Below are 16,806 nucleotides of genomic sequence, written 5' to 3'. Positions count from 1 at the left end.
AATGTGTTTTCTAGTGGGAGATCACTATATATATATATATATATATATATATATATATATATAATCTCAATATATATATATATATATATATATATATATATATATATATATATATATATATATGTATATATATTGTTTTATTTATTTATTACGTTTTCGGCTGAGTGCACCCTGAATTTTCGGTTTTGGCACCCCACTAAAAAACACATACATTTGAATTGACCTAAAATCATGAAAGAACTACCAGTCTTATTAAATACAATTAGCCCAACTATACAACTCCTTAGCTGTCAAAATTGAAATATATTCAACATTTTTCCATAACCCATTATCGAATGATATAACCACACACTTTCATAAGTGGCACCTTGGTTTGATGGTGATGGAGCTTTCTCAATATCCATCTCTGTCTCATCTTCCACTGGTTTCTCTGGTACCACTTCTGCTGTGTCATGTTCCAATTCACTTTTGCAAACAGTCGCTGTATCGAGGTGTCCATCACCCAAAGCTGATACTTCTTCCACCGTTGATGGTGTTAAGTCTTCCACAACGTCACCTTCTTCGGTTCTTTGCTCTTCTTCAGCTGAGGCCTTGGCTGGACTACTCTGAATGGACATGCCATCATCTCTGTAAATTTCTGCAGAATCCTCGTGCTCCACATCCACTTCCTCATCTTGATCTTCCTCGAAAACTAATTCTTCCTCCTCAGAGTCCCCCACCTCTTCATCTTCTTCAGATTCAGAACTAGATTCATACTCCGAGGACTCTTCACTTTCATCTGAGGAATCTACCTCAGCTTTAGAGGAAGTTGCACTAGTGGCGTCTTCTAGAGAAAGCAAATCAATGGTTACAGAATATTTCTAAATAGGCACAGGAAAACATTGTTTAATTTATTTAATCTTAAAACATAACAGGTTGTCCAGAAAGCCTCTTTCCACTCACTCGCTGAGGGGGTTGTTAAGCCAGCACATATTTAAAAACAAAAAGCAAAATCTTAGATGTAATATAACCCTTTCATGACTAAGCCTATTTCTGACATTTGGTGTTTACAAGTTAAAATCCATATTTTTTGCTAGAAAATCACTTAGAACATTATGTATATTTTTTTTAGCAGAGAATCTAGAGAATAAAATATAAATTGTTGCAATATTTTATGCCACATGATATTTGTGCGGCGGTCTTTTAAAAACGCAACTTTTTGGGGAAAAGGACACTTTCATAAATAATAAAAAAAAAGAAACCATAAAGTTAGCCCAATTTTTTTGTATAATGTGAAAGATGATGTTAAGCCGAGTAAATAGATACCAAACATGTCACGCTTTAAAACTGTGCGCACTCGTGGAATGGTGACAAAATATGGTACCTAAAAATCTCCATAGGCAATGCTTTAAAAAAATTTAGCAGTTACCAGGTTGGAGTTTCAGAGGAGATCTAGTGCTAGAATTATTGCTCTCCTGCGGCGATACCATGTGTGATTTGAACACCATTTACATATGTGGGTGCGACTTAAGTATGCGTTTTCTTTGCTGCGCGAGTTTGCGGGGACGGGGGCACTTTAAAAATATTTTTTATTATTTATTACATGAATTTTTTTACATTGTGTTTTAAAAAAAGTGGTGACAGATACTCTTTATGGAGGGATGATGGGTCTAAAAGACCCCCAATCCCTCCTTTGCACTTCAAAGTATTCAGATCGCCGAAAACGGCGACTCTGAATACTGTGTATTTTTAAATAACATGCGCCATTGGCAGCCGAGTAAACCGAAGCGTGCCACCTCAACCTATGCAACATGTCCAAAATACGCTCCTTCCTAGCCAATGACAGCAATTATTCACTCCCTGGTCATCTCTCGCCTCAACTACTGCAACTCCTTCCTCATTGTCTTTCCTTTACATAGGCTATCCTTTCTTCAGTCAATCATGAACGTTGCGGCCAGACACATCCACCTTACCAACCATTCAGTGTCTGCTACTCCTCTCTGTCAATCCCTCCATTGGCCGCTAACACAACAAATTAAATTCAAAATACTAACAACTTACAAAGTCAACCACAACTTGGCCCCCCAGCGACATCACTAACCTAGGACAGCGACATCACTAACCAGAGCCTCTCCCATTCTATTGATCTCCCTACCCCAATCTGTCCGACTATCTCCTGCTCTGTTTTAGGGGTTGACCGATTATCGGTGCGGCCGATATTCACTTTTGAAGAATCGGTACCAGTCACAAACTTACCGATATTGCTTCAAGGAGTTGTACCGGGGTGATGCATCTACCGTTCTTTAGAGCAGACAGTCAGCTTTCTTGTAATAAAAACCAATGCGGCTAAGCAGCCGCTCGGCTGTTATTACAAGCAGCAGGAGGGGACGTTCCCCCCTCCTCCACCCGCCGCTCCACCCGGGTCTCCCGTCCCACTGGACAGGGTAAAAATATATATATATATTTTTTTATATCTAAAGAATATCGCCACCCGATATCGGCCCGAAAGGCAGCCGAAAAATCGGAATCGGCCCTGAAAAAACTATATCGGCTGACACTTACTTTTGCTTTTAGACAATCCCGGAAAAGCCTTCTCTTTAGAGAAGCCTAGCCCACCTCCACTTAACAACTGTACTTTTGTTTCTCCATCAGCTCATTCCCTAAAGCCATTATCTTTTGTATCACATGACTATCCCTCAGATTGCAAGCTCTAATGAGTAGGGTCCTCCGATTCCTCCTGTATTAAATTGTATTGAAACTGTACTGTCTTCCCTCATGTTGTAAAGGGCTGTGCAAACTGTTGGCAAAATAGAAATCCTAAATAATAATTATTTAAAAAGCACAAAAACAACATGTCTATGGAACCAAAAATGCCTGAATACGCTCAATAAAACGACTCATTCTTTTGAGCCTATGGCATACAGCATACTTGTGTGAACAGGGACAATTAGAATGGGATTCTGCAGTCGGCTGAGGTCAGGCATAGGGAAATGAGCAGAAAAACGCTCAAGTGTGCATGGGGAATTGATAACTTACTGTGTCCCTCAATGTATGAGAGAGAATTTTTTTTTGTTTCTAGCTAATTACATAAAAGTAACAAGAGCACTGCATTTCTAATAAGGTTGGCAAGTGTTTTCTGTACTTACCAAAAAAAGTTCTTAGTCTGAAAAATGAAAAACGAATGCCGCCAGCATTTATAATAATTAAAAAACAAATCCAGCCACAACATCTGAGAACTGGTAAGCTGCAATAAAACAATTTTTACCAACAAACTAGTGTATTATCAGGCACTGGGGATTACAGAGAGAACTTCATCTGTGTGTTAATACTCCCATATACTTACGTGAGTTGGCTGAATACGGGGAGGAGGGGTGACACAGTAATCCAAAGAGCTAGAATAATGGTGTCACCCTCCCACCAGGGGTATGTGAAACAATAATACAGTTCATAATTAAAAAAAAATGTAATGCATGGAGTTGTTTTCTGTAAAGCTACACCTTTGTCACCACTAATGTTATTATACATAACCCTGATAAACACCAGAGCTGTAGAAAAAGCTAAAAAAAAAAAAAAAAAAGAAAAAAGAAGAATTACTGCTGCAAATACCATCATCTGAATCTTGATCTGCATCCTTCCCACTGGTCTCCTCATCATCCGACCCCGATGACGATGATGAATGATCATCATCTTCATTAAAAAGCGGTTCCTATAAATAAACAGAAAAAAATTGTTTTGTGAAGAAATCACAATGTAGGGTTACAGATTTGTTCATTTAAATCTGCATTTAAAAACATTTAACTGGCACATAGTTTTAATAAATACCCAACTTATAATTGTTATTAAATGAAAATTGGAAAAATATAAGACAAATGCACTATTAAATTTGTTTAAGTTGTAATTTCTAAAGTTAATACTTTTGCGAATATTTTAACTAAAGTTTTTTTCCTTTTCATCATAATTACAGGGATCCCTCACCCTCTACCATTTATCTACATTTTATAAAAATGTTGATGGCTTGATGAGATCACTGTGCTACTTTAACTGGCAATTGATCGTCATGCAAAAAACTGTACCCAAATGAAATGTAGATCATTTTTTCCACACAAATGGAGCTTGCTTTTGGTGGTAATTGATCACCACTGGGGTTTTTTTTTTTTTTTTACTTTTTTTGTGCATGAAGAAATCTCTGCCAGAAAAAAAAAAGTATATGCCCAGCATAGGACCCAGGGCTGTGGAGTCGGAGTCGAGGAGTCGGAGGAAATTTGGGGTACCTGGAGTCGGAGTCGGAAAACAATGCACCGACTCCGACTCCTACTAAATTTAGATTGGAATAAAAAAGAAAAAAGCAAGTTTAAATGTCCCAATTCACAAAAAGTTATAATTAATGACTTCTCTACTGTAAGAATAAAGACCAATGCATGCAGTGCCTCACGTAACCGCAAAACGAACAGTGACCGTGAAGAAGCATGCTTTTCATGTGCTTCACTATATGGCACGCAACGCACAATTAGGAGCTGCAATACTTATACTTTCCATAGTGTTGTGTTCTGCTTTTACAGGGAACGCAGCGTCCATGTGTAACCTAGCCTCTCACTGATAAGGGATTAAATAAATATGTTTTTTGCAGGACTAGAGAGTGAGACACTTGTATAAGTGAAGGGAATGGAGGGCCAATAGTTCAAGACTGAAGCTGTAAACCATTGGAAAAACTGCTGTCATTCAGCTAAGGCTATAAAAACTTGTAAACTCTGATTGTTAGCTTAAACTTTAAACATGACTATGGGATTCTCCTAGGAAAATCATGTTTTAGAATAAAAAAACTTTGTTTTCATTGTGTTTGTCTTTTGCTTAAACTGTGCAATACAGTATACTGTTGGCTTCCCAGCCAGTAGTCCTGTGGTAGGTTGCGTTTCTTTCCCTCAAGGAATGTATAAAATACATTTGCATATTAATACATCGGAGTCGGAGTCGGGGAGTCGGAGTCGGAAGTACATAAAACTGAGGAGTCGGAGTCGGAACATTTATCTACCGACTCCACAGCCCTGATAGGACCTATAGCCTTCTGCCCACTACATGGTCCTAATGCTTGGTATACACTTTTTTTGTTGTTGCAGACGACTGAATTTCTAACAACTTGCGTTCTAGTGACTGACGGGTGTCCCTGTTGTCAAAATACAATAGAGCTGTGAGAGAGAACCCTGCATCCACATTGCTTGTGTGGATGAGGGGGATCTATGAGTTTTTTGTTCAACCTGCTGGGTGAATGTATAAAAAAAACAAAAAACACTATGTGTGTATACCCTGGGCAAGACCATAAACAAATCAGGTTAAAAATCTGCAGGATAGGGCATGGGAGCATGCTTGTGGCTTCTGCTATCCGAGTCAGCTAATAACGATTATTTGGACCATAAAGTCTTGCATGACCATTGTAAAGACATCAACTGAAAGGGGAGAGGACACAGCCACATGTGATTGAGCTAAAGAGGGCTCTGAGAACAAAATATATTTCAAGAGCCGAGGGCAAAATGACTCCAGACTGCAGACAATAGCATTGTCACAGTTTGCACTGGAGCCGTTAGTAGAAAAGGTAAGCTGGGGGCACCCAGAACATCATGATTTTCCTCTCTATGTCTAGAATCAGACATGTTACCACCTCATGGTGCAAAGGCATTGTAAAGGCTCAAGGTAAGGAGCAGGGCCTCAGGTACTCATGAAACCTGGACATCTGGTAGCAGGTGAGGGTCGAATGGCCAAAAATGATCAAAGTCACTGATCAAAGTAGTAGGAACAAATTGAAGTTCTAAATCGTTCTTGCAAGCAGGAGCGACAGCAGAGAGATGCTTTGCCGACACTATATGGCAGAGCATGGAGCATGCACAACACTCCACTTTGCGAATGATGTCAACACTAACCCCTTTAGCGGCAAAAAAAAAAAAAAAAAATGGTGTCAAGATGAAATAAAAGCACCCAGAAACCTATAAAAATTACTAATTCACTCACTAAGCAGTCTTCTGAGACAGGTCTAGTGTTAAAGGGGTTGTAAAGGTACAATTTGTTTTCCTAAATAGCTTCCTTTACCTTAGTGCAGTCCTCCTTCACTTACCTCATCCTTCCATTTTGCTTTTAAATGTCCTTATTTCTTCTGAGAAATCCTCACTTCCTGTTCTTCTGTCTGTAACAACACACAGTAATGCAAGGCTTTCTCCCTGGTGTGGAGTGTCGTGCTCGCCCCCTCCCTTGGGCTACAGGAGAGTCAGGACACTCTCTACGTTGAGGATAGAGAAAGGAGCTGCGTTAGTGGGCGCCCTGACTCTCCTGTAGTCCAAGGGAGGGGGCGAGCACGACACTCCACACCAGGGAGAAAGCCTTGCATTACTGTGTGGAGTTACAGACAGAAGAACAGGAAGTGAGGATTTCTCAGAAGAAATAAGGACATTTAAAAGCAAAATCAAAGGAGGAGGCAAGTGAAGGAGCACTGCACTAAGGTAAAGGAAGCTATTTTGGAAAACATTTTTTTTACCTTTACAACCCCTTTAAGGCTATGCCAGCGGCTCTGGACCAGGAAACGGTTTTCCGCAGCCAACGTTATCAGAATGGAATCTAAAAAGCACCTTCTGCAAAACCCAGCACCCAGAAGGTAACCTTAAGGTTATCCCCACCATGTCCAATCCAGGGCAGTCTGACGGCAGTACTCCAAAGCCAGACTGAGGTCATCAATGCTGAATAGCTACAAATGAAAACACAAAGCCCCAGCAGTGATATAGAGAGAATTCTTGATTAAAAACATTCAGGTAGGTGTATCAGCAGGAGGCAGAGAAAGAGAAATACATGATCTTCCCAGTGAAGAGCTGAGCAGGTTGGCATGTCAGCACAAGTCTTAAGGCTGGTACACACAGGTCGAATATTAGTCCAGTATCAGCTGGTTCAACAGAAACCAGACGACATTCGTCTAGTGTGTACAGCAGCCTCTTCAGCCTCTGTCGAATGGCATGCTGGAAAACCAGCAGCATACCACTATAATAAATAATGTAGTGACAGCTCTGGCTTTTGTTATTTTATTCCTAGTGTATCTGTGATTGCCCTTAGTAGTTCCTCTGTTGGGAAGAGTTACCTTTGAGGGTCTTCCTCTTCATCCTTAGAGTCCAAACATAAGCCTATGTCGGAGTCAGAAGACGAGGTAGCTGAAGATTTTTTTTGGTCAGATTTGTCAGGCTGTTCTCTGCTAGTGGACGGGGAGGCTGCCCGACTGGTGGAAGGTTTACTGCTAAGCCCTTCTTTGGTCTGGGTTTGCAAGTTTTTTTATTTATTTTTATTGCTATGCACAAGGGGTCAAAGAGGTGTCCCACATTTATTTTTTGAAAGATGACATAAGTTCTTTAAAACACCCCTGTGATTCTTTTGCCATTCTTTGCCACCAGTTTGCTAAGACATTTTTGGAATGGCGGTTTCGTCCAATCTGACGCTAGTTTGTGTCCGCATGAAGAACATGTTTTGCTGCTAGACCTGGACCTTTTCTCTTCTGGGGCTTTTGACTGTGGAGTGAGATAAAAGGACCCAGAGTGAGAAGGATATAGATAATGTGCAGCATACCACTATATAGCCAATATACGCTATACGCGCAATAATGGTTAGTAAGTGCAGAGGTGGCCTGTACATGCTCTGGCTTGGAGCTTTCCTGGCTTGCAGGATCTGCAGGGCAGGGTGATGCAGCTTCCGACATGGTTAGCCCACTGAGCCTCATGTCAGGTGCTCTTTTATAGCTCCCTGCCCCCAGCCGCCCTGATAGAGGTATGGGTGTAACTACTCCAAGTCCAGTCTTGTCCCAATTCCGGCCACAGCCAGAAGAGCCTCTTTTGCTGCCCTGGTTTTCCTTTGCCCCTCCATGTACAGATATCCACCAAAAAGATGGCTCCTGCGGCCCCACGTGACTGGAAGTGATGCACTCGGCGTCCAGGATTCACTCACTGCCATCTTGCTACACCCTTCTGAATGCTCGATGAGGGAGAAGAGCTCAGGAGGCGGCCAGCAGCCACCCCATTGGTCCAGATTGCCTGCTGCTGCATCACAGCGCTGGAGGGGGGTTGCAGGGAGGAATCCTAAAGATACCTTTGTTGGCTGGGGGGATGGTTGCTTACCCACTGTAGGGGCAAAACCTCAGGCTTGTTGTGGTCCCTGGCAGCCCTGGCCTAAGCCGCATGACCTCCTCAGAGGCAACTGGAGATGACCGACCAGGTAGTCCCCTGCAACTTGGCACAGGGACTGGAAGAAAATAATAAACCGAGTTGATCCTGTTGGTCCAGAGGATATACAAGAACTGAGGCATGCAGGTATGTTCAATCTTTTTATAATGGTGGACATTGTGTTTCCTATAGGAGGAGCCTCTCTCAGATGCTGCCCTGGAAGAAGACTTGAGAAAAATGTGCTTCTATGCCTAGCGTGGTCAGTCTGAAATAGGGAAACAAGAGGGGACTGGCAGGATCACTAGGTATTTCACACAACATACACTAATTTAAATGACCAATGGTTACTTAGCTCTACATAATAAATAAGCCGGTTAGTGTGGAAAGTTAAACTTCAGATTTTTTGATATTTGAATACTGAATTTTGAGTATCAGAACATCTTACAAAAGGTGGTTATGAATAAAAAAAACGATATCCGACAAGACAGCACAGGACAACTGACCTGGTAGTAATACACTGTAATACATCTTGTAATTTTACTATACAGGCAACTTACTTTACTGAATAGGTCTCCAACGGAGTTGCCATCTTGCTCTTCATCTTTCTCAGATAAGGCCTCTTCCTTATAAGAAGCCTCCTGTTCTCCATCGCTTTCTGCTTCTTCTTCACCCTCACTGGCTAGAGGTCTTGCTGGCTTTTTGTGGATATTCACAGGGTCTGCATCTTTTTTGGATGGATCCAATGACGTTCCCAGAGCATCTCTGTCACGTTCACACTCTGTAGTATTCAAACCAAATTCAAATTGTAAGCACTTCATTTATATAAGCAGTCACTATCTAGATGGAGTCATTTAGATTCCTCAGGAGGGGGACAACCAAGTGATCTAAAAGCTGAAAATCTCTGCTTACTACTGTATAATGGGATGCATTAACCTTGTTAAAACCATTCTTCCCAAAACCCTTAATATAGTTAGGACCTCTCTGATCCATGTGCCCATAAAATATTTTAAGCGTTAGAATCCGTACTGAAAACTTTCAACTCTGGCTCCGGCAGACAAACTGAAATCGGTCCACTCTGGGAGGCCAGGCACTGCCAGACTTCAATTTAAACGACTTGGACTCACAGACATCTCAGATTTTCCATTGGCGCACCGTTTGCTGGTTTACGCACCTTATTCTACCTGACAGCACTACCAGTCCCCTAGACCCTCTTGCTATGATTAATTGTGGGTGTAAAGGTTAAGTAGACCAAGTTTCTGTCAACTTGATGTTGACTCAGTGTGTCAAGCTAAGGGACATGGATACTCTATGTCCAAACTAAGTATTATGGGGGTTAATAGTCACACTCCATTTTAACAGAACAAATCTTTACCTGAGATTTCTATGGTACCACATCCTGATCTTTGGTGTAGACATGCTAACACTTTGCTGAATTCTATGCTTTTTCAATATCTCCAGTTTAGACATGCTGTCACCAGGCAATTTGGTTTCATATTGCCTGTGCTTGCAGATAATCATTCAGCTGATGTTATGGTTACAGCTTCTCCCACACAAGTGATTCCAGCATTCTATGCAGCCTTCCAGGACCCAATGACACAACACAAGCCTTATAATTGAAATATTTTGTGTGGGCGAATCTGGATCCTATTAATGATGAGACCACGGAAGAGGTTCTAACCAGCCACCAGATTAGTCTCCCTGAAACTTACTGATAATCTCGCCCATCTATTTATGTTTCATTATACCAATTTGATTCCAGTTTGGTTAGCAGGATATAAACCATCTTATAACTCATTACATCCTAAGTGTCACGGGGGCCTGGCTTTTTTTTCACTTGCTATGGTCATGCCCAAAAATACAGACTTAATGGAAGCAAATAATAACTTTTATGCACGACATTATGGGTTTCCTGGAACAACTAGACCCTCAGCTTGGGTTCTCCTTTGGAATTAAATACTGTATTTATTGGCGTATAACACTCTCTTTTTCACCCTGCAAAATCGGTTGCAAATAGTGTGTGCGCGTGTTATACACCGATACTGCAATTTGGGCTGCCTCGGAGAGAATGGGGAGGGGGGCCAGATGAGCGCCATCAGATTACATATGGCGAGAATCTTCCGATTACGCAGTGGTTTCTGTAATAAGAAGTCCCATCTCCTGGACCGGCATTGGACCAATGTTCTGTCTATCATAGAAGCTGGTCCAGCAGGCGGGACTTTATATTAAAGTGGCCACCAAGTAAACAGGAGATTCTCGCTGTATGTAATCTGACGGCTCTCATCCCGCCCCCCTCCCTGAGATGGGCATTGATCAGGCTGCATTCATGGTAATGGGGAGGCTGCAGATGGGCATTAATCAAGCTGCATTGATGGGCAGTTGTGAGGCTACAGATGGGCATTGATTAAGCTGCATTGATGGGCAATGGTGAGGCTGCAGATGGGCATTGATCAGGCTGCATTTATGGGCACTGATCCTTATTGTGCTTCAAAAGTTCTTTTCTCTTATCGTCCATGGACGGACACAGCTCCTTAAATCTTGACAAGTGGTTATGTTCCCTGTTTACAAGAGAGGACTAGGCAGAAACATGTTAAATAGTTAAATACATGTTACATTAACAGAGTTGAACAGCCCCGCCCAGGGGGCGGTCCCTCCAGACATAACCCTCCTCACTGCAGCTTGCAGCCTCAGTTTCATTCTGCTTAGCAAAGGAGAAGGACGTATGGCTCCCTTTGGGCCCAGCGCCCTGAGGAGAAATTTAATTTTATTTTACTGTGGTGTTGTCTCACTCACAGTGGACCGGGCCGACAGCTACCTCCATTTCGGTTGTAGTTCTGTCAGGAATGCGTCAGCGAGTCCTCGCTTGGACGGGTAAGTACAGTCCCTCCTGCTTCGGTGGGTTGGTACGGCTGGGCATTCCTGGGGTTCGGGCTTTTTCTTTTTTGTATTGGGCTTTCCTGTGAGGTAAAAAGCCCTGTGATGAGCACAGATGTTTATGATTATACTTCAGCAGACGCTGACTGATTGGTGACACCTGTAACGGTTTTGCTTTTTATGCTGTATCTGTGTCTTATCCTTAAATAAAACAGCCCTAGGAGGCTTTTCCTGTTTAAACACAGGTCCTTGCAGAAGTTACCTCACGGTTCTTTTCCTCACAGGCAGCGCTGGGCAGTCTCCTCCTGAGGGAGTCCCCTGGTTACCCCTGGTCAGCGCAGCAAGTGGGTGAGAGGCCCTGAATAGGGCTCTAGGAGCTTTTGTCTATTTGTATGGACAGGTGTGCATATTATAATACACACTATGTAAATATTGGAGTCAGTATCTGGGTCCTTCCCCACATGCTGGTGGTGGCAGCTGGTGTTAGCACCTGGGATTCCCACAGAGTTTTTATTGTTAGTCCTGGACACAGTTTGTGCCAGGGTGGGGGTGGACTGCGGGCGGGCGGTAAAAGAGTGCCCCCTACCCCCGTTATCCCCTGGGGAATGCTCTGTTATGGAGCCATGGACTAGGTACCTAGTTAAAAAAAAAAAAAAAAAAAAGGCAGAATAAGGCATTTATGGGTGCGCTTTTTACTGCTGCAAGGGACTCTCCTAAGCTGCATAGTGCAGCTGGGTTTCCGCCGAGGGCTCGGTCTTTTTTGGATCACACAAATCAGACCGCTGTGTAGGTTTTTTCCTTCTGTGCCCTTCTTTGATAATTTCTGAGATGCGGAATGAGAAAAGCCACTGAGGGCTTTTGTAGTCCCTCACCGCCGGGCGGGAACCCCAGCTTGTATGGATCTGACTGATAGAAGATCCGAAGTACTGACCCGTTCCATGTTTACCATGCTGGGGTCTGGCTTGCGGCCTATTGTGGCCACTACACTGGGGTCTCAGTGGTCGCTGGCGCTATTTTTTGGGAGGTTTTTCAATTACATTGAAAACTCCCATTGGCGCCCATTTTGTCGTAGCCACGCTATGGCGCAGCTTACATTGTGCTGGCCATTTTCCTGTGGCCGCGTTCTGAACGCTCGGCGGCCATCTTGGAGTAGTCCTGACCCCTAGTGCTGTATACAACTCACAGAGTGAGCATTTTGCACCAGACAGTGGAGGAGCACCGACTCTCTCCTGAGGTTATTAGCCTAGCGGACCAGCTGGTCCAGGGCCTCATATAGGTCTGTGATGCTTCATTGAATGCTGCGCCCTTGTTATCCAGGGCGTCTGTTTCAGAATGGTTTTATGCACACGGTGGTGTAGTGCTTAACTCCATTACTTGGCAGCAAAAGAGTCATTGGTTCGAATCTGCACACTGACGCCAATCTGCACACTGACGCCAATCTGCCTGGAGCTTGCATTGTCGCTCCCTGTGTCTGCGTGGGTTTCCTCCGGGTACTCCGGTTTCCTCCAAAGACATGTGTGCATACACCTACATAATATACATACACACTATGTGTGTGTATTATTTAGGGGCAACCCTCCCAGGCCGTCAAAGGCCCAGCTGGGGGACTAATCTGTCCCTGGGTGCATAAGCCGATCACGCCGGCACCCAAGTCCTGCCAATGTATATAGCCTTCCCTCCCTGTCTCTAGGTGGGAGGGGCGGCTTGCAGGTTCACAATTCAGTGAAACCTCCATGCTCTCCGACTAGTGGGTCTGCGAGGTGGTCTCTTCGGAGTACTAGATAGGGTTTCCTGTTCTGTCCTTGTGTCTTCCCCTCCCGGCCCGTCGGTCTGCCTTGGGCAGTGTGGGATTTGCTAAGCTGCAAGGTAATTTTACCTTTCCTGCAGGACGAGAGTTTTGGGGTTTTCTATGGGCCTCAGGCCCTAAATACCTTTGTGAACGTCGGGTAGTTCCGCATGGAATCCATTTGTTCGGTGGTAGCTGCGCTTCATCCGGGGGATGTCCTGACGTCCTCGGACATCAGGGACGCATACATGCATGTCCCGTTTTGCACATGTCACAGTGTTTTTTTCTGTGCTTCGTGATGAGAGAAGGGTCTCTGTCAGCCTGTGGCCCTCCCTTTTGATCTGGCGTCGGCACCATGGGTTTTCAGCTAGGAGCTCGCACTTATTTGAATTTTGTTGGGACAGCGAGGCTTTGCCTCATTGGCTACTTTGACGACTTTCTTCTGAGAGCAGCTTCTGTCTCCGACCTAGTGGATGGGTTATTCCCATTCAGACCCTCCGCAGATTCGGGCGGATGTTAAACGTTTAGGCCAGAAAGTGTAGCTCAGTGGCAGCAAGCCTGCCCTCCATGTGTGCGACCCAGGGTTCAAATTATGGGCATGCTAGGTTCTGACTCAGCGTTGGAGTATCTAGTGTTGATCCAGACTCCTCAGTGGCAAAGGTCCTTCTTCCCCTGGAGAAATTGCAGACTCTTCAGTCTGCGGAGAAAGTATTGGCATCACGCAATCGGTCTTCTCTCCGGGCGCCTGCTGGTTCGGGGTCTGTGGGTAGCCTCCTTCAAGGTGGTACTGTATGCCCAGTTCCACACCCTGGTTTTCCAGTGGAACTACTGTCCAGGTGGTAAAAATCTCTTGTCTCTGAAATCATTAGATTCCTGTGCGCCACCTAGTCAGTCTCTCTGAGTTGGTGACAGAGATTCCCGACTCTTCGGTCCGGGAAGTTGTTCCTTCCTTCCAGTGGTCGGTGTTTACGACGGATGCCAGCTCACGGGTTGTGAACCTGGAGGTTCACAAAACTGGGGGGTCCAGTCGGCCCTGAGTCGCTGGACTTGCGTGGACCACACCTCCTTGAATGTGTCTGGTCTCGGTAGCTACCCAGGGTCGGGCCTGGCTAGTGCCTGGTGGGAGACCGCCTGGGAATACCAGGTGCTGTCTACTGTTCATTGTCCTACTATTTTAGGCGATCAGGCTATGCTTCTCCTTGTGGTCGACCGATCTGGTTTCAGCCGGACAACGCCACGGCCGTGGCTTCAGTCTACCATCAGGTATGCCGGCAGGCGGACTACTGGAGTCGCCAGATGCTGGACCAGGGCGACTGGTCTTTGTGCTTGGGGTGTTTCGGCTCCCTTGCAAGAGGTGAGCCTCACATGGCATGGATCTCCTGGCAGCTTGTCTCCGCCGCAAGGGTGTCAGTTAGTGGCCAGGTCTAGTGATCTTGTACAGACGCGTCAGTCGCGCTGGTGGCCCTGTGTTGTCTGTATCAGTGATTTTTTGCTATTCCTCCATGGTAGTTGCTTCCTCGGCCGCTCCACAGAGTGGATGCTGAGGCGATCCCGATGATTCTAATCGCTCCAGATTAATCTCGGCGTCCTTGGTACGCTGATATCGGGCGCCTGGTAGCGGAGGCACCCTGGCGATTGCCAGGGCAGGAGGTTCCTGTCTCAAGGTCCCATACTTCCTCCTGTTGTACAGTCACTGACTTGCTTAACATGGTTATTGGAAGCCAGACTTTAGGTGACCAGGGTCTGTCTGACTCGGTCATCTCAACAGGGCACCGTAGTCTTCTTCCGGAGGATCTACCGTCGCACCTCTCTTGGTGCGAAGGGATGGAGTGACGTCCACGGGCGTACTCTCGGTGTCCAGGGTCCTGCTGTTTTTAAAGCTTGGATTGGATCTAAAAATTGCTTAAAGCACCGTTTGGGGGCAGATTTCAGCCTTGGCTGTGTTCTTTTAGTGGCCTTTTTGCGGCCCGTTCCCTGGTGGGTCCCCTTTTTTTGTGTGCAAGGGGTTTGTCATATACTTACCCCTCTTGGCCCATCTCTTCCCCCATGAGTTTTGACTCTGGTGCTCTCGGTTCTTCAGGAACCTTCCTTTTGGAAACATCAGAGAGATTTTCTCTTGACACTATCTCAGAAGGTGGCCCCTTTAGTGGCCTTTACCTCTGTTAGAGGGGTTTCTGAGTTGGCGGTCTTGTCTTGCAAGCCGCCATGCTTGATCCCCCATAAGGATTAGGTGATGGTGCGCCCGCGACCTTCCCTTCTTCCGAAGGAGGTTTCGGCCTTTCATACTTTAGGCGTGGTACGCGCTTTGCGGGTATACCGGCCTACTACGGCTCCATTTCGGAGCTTCTGACTCTCTTTTGTGTCGGTGTCTGGTCCACAAAAGGCCTGGCGGTCTCGTCGACCACCATTTCTCGGTGGATCGGGCAGGCCGTCATACAGGCCTATGCTCCTAAGGGCGGGCCCCCCTTTCCGGTCACGGCACTTTCGACCAGGGCAATTGGTGCTTCCTGGGTTTTTTTCTTTTTTTTTTTTTTCGACATCATGCGTCGGTCTCACAGGTGTGCGAGGCGGCGATTTGCTCGTCCGTTCACGCTTTTTCCAGAATTTACATGGTTGCTGTGAGTGCATCTTATGATGTTTTTTTCAGCCGCTAGTTTTTGCCGGCGGCTGTTTAAAGTTGCACCTCCTCAGTTGAGGAGCTCTGCTTGTTTTGGGGTGAAGTTAAAATTGTTTTTACTGATATATTTCCCACCCCTCGTTTTTTGACACTGCTTGGGGACGTCCCACTTGTCAAGATTTAAGGAGCTGTGTCCGTCCATGGACGATAAGAGAAAATAGGATTTTTTGTACTCACCGTAAAATCCTTTTCTCTGAAGTCCATGGACGGACACAGCTCCCACCCCTCCTTTTTAGGTTTGTACTGCTTGTTACGAACTGAGGCTGCAAGCTGCAGTGAGGAGGGTTATGTCTGGAGGGACCGCCCCCTGGGCGGGGCTGTTCAACTCTGTTAATGTAACATGTATTTAACTATTTAACATGTTTCTGCCTAGTCCTCTCCTGTAAACAGGGAACATAACCACTTGTCAAGATTTAAGGAGCTGTGTCCGTCCATGGACTTCAGAGAAAAGGATTTTACGGTGAGTACAAAAAATCCTATTTTTTTAAAATGTACTTTTTTTCCCTGAAACTTCCCTCCTAAAATGAAGGTGCGTGTTATATGCCTGTGCGTGTTATATGCTGATAAATAAGGTATTTATCTGCACATATTTCGTTTTTTTAATAAATGCCATTGCATTGAGTTATAAAAAAATAGAAGAAGACACAAAAAACAATACAGGTCACCAAATAAACCCATTAACAATAGACAGACGAACAAGCAAGCTGCACTCCACCACCTCCCAAAATGCCATCAAAACCAAACATCAGGGTTAAAGGCAATACATAGCTTTTCCCATCATCACATAAAACAGGAACATGGCAGTAAAATCAACTCATATGTACAATTCAATAAGATAGTCTGAAAGACCAGTCACCAAGTCCCACAACAGCAGAGGACAAGTCCCTTAAAGGTCACAAAACAAAGTCACAGTGGAACTCCATCCCAAAATATGAGGGCAAAGTAGTTTAAATGGGACTAAAGTGCTAAGGGCATTGCTAGAGCTCCTAATTATAAACAAATGTCAAGTCAGAACCACAGTTCTCTAGTTTCCTACTGCGCATGCGCTAGTCGTGCTGTGTGTCCTCACTGGTCTTTGCCGTCTTCTGGGACAGACAGCAGGGGTGGGGATGGGAAGTGGCGTAACCCCCGTTTGACCCACTTTCTAAAGAAAGTGGGTCAAACTGACATGTTTTTGACCGCAGTGACGAGAAAATTCAAAAAGGAGCGGGTTGGAAAATTCTCGAACAAACACATTTCTAATGTTTTAGTTCTTAATGAGGGAATTTCAGAACTATCCAAGAAAGGAAAAACATTTGAACTAAGAATGATAC

At 44.7% G+C, this 16,806-nt stretch overlaps 1 protein-coding gene across 3 annotated transcripts in view; it reads right to left on the bottom strand.

Annotated features, from left to right (window-relative positions):
• The window catches only part of SETD1B (SET domain containing 1B, histone lysine methyltransferase), a 117,501-nt gene that overhangs the window by 29,583 nt on the left and 71,112 nt on the right, over nt 1–16,806 (bottom strand). For all 3 annotated transcript variants that reach the window (XM_040347003.1, XM_040346984.1, XM_040346994.1), the window contains exons 10-12: nt 8,717–8,937; nt 3,586–3,685; nt 368–826 (exon numbers count right to left, since the gene is read on the bottom strand). In XM_040347003.1, coding sequence (XP_040202937.1) covers nt 368–826; nt 3,586–3,685; nt 8,717–8,937 — 780 coding nt within the window. The remainder of the gene's footprint in view (nt 1–367; nt 827–3,585; nt 3,686–8,716; nt 8,938–16,806) is intronic.

This window comes from Rana temporaria, chromosome 1 (assembly GCF_905171775.1).
Source record: "Rana temporaria chromosome 1, aRanTem1.1, whole genome shotgun sequence".
In the NCBI taxonomy this organism is placed as follows: domain Eukaryota; kingdom Metazoa; phylum Chordata; class Amphibia; order Anura; family Ranidae; genus Rana; species Rana temporaria.
Note: the sequence above shows the minus strand (reverse complement) of the source record. Positions and strands in the feature narration are given on the sequence as shown.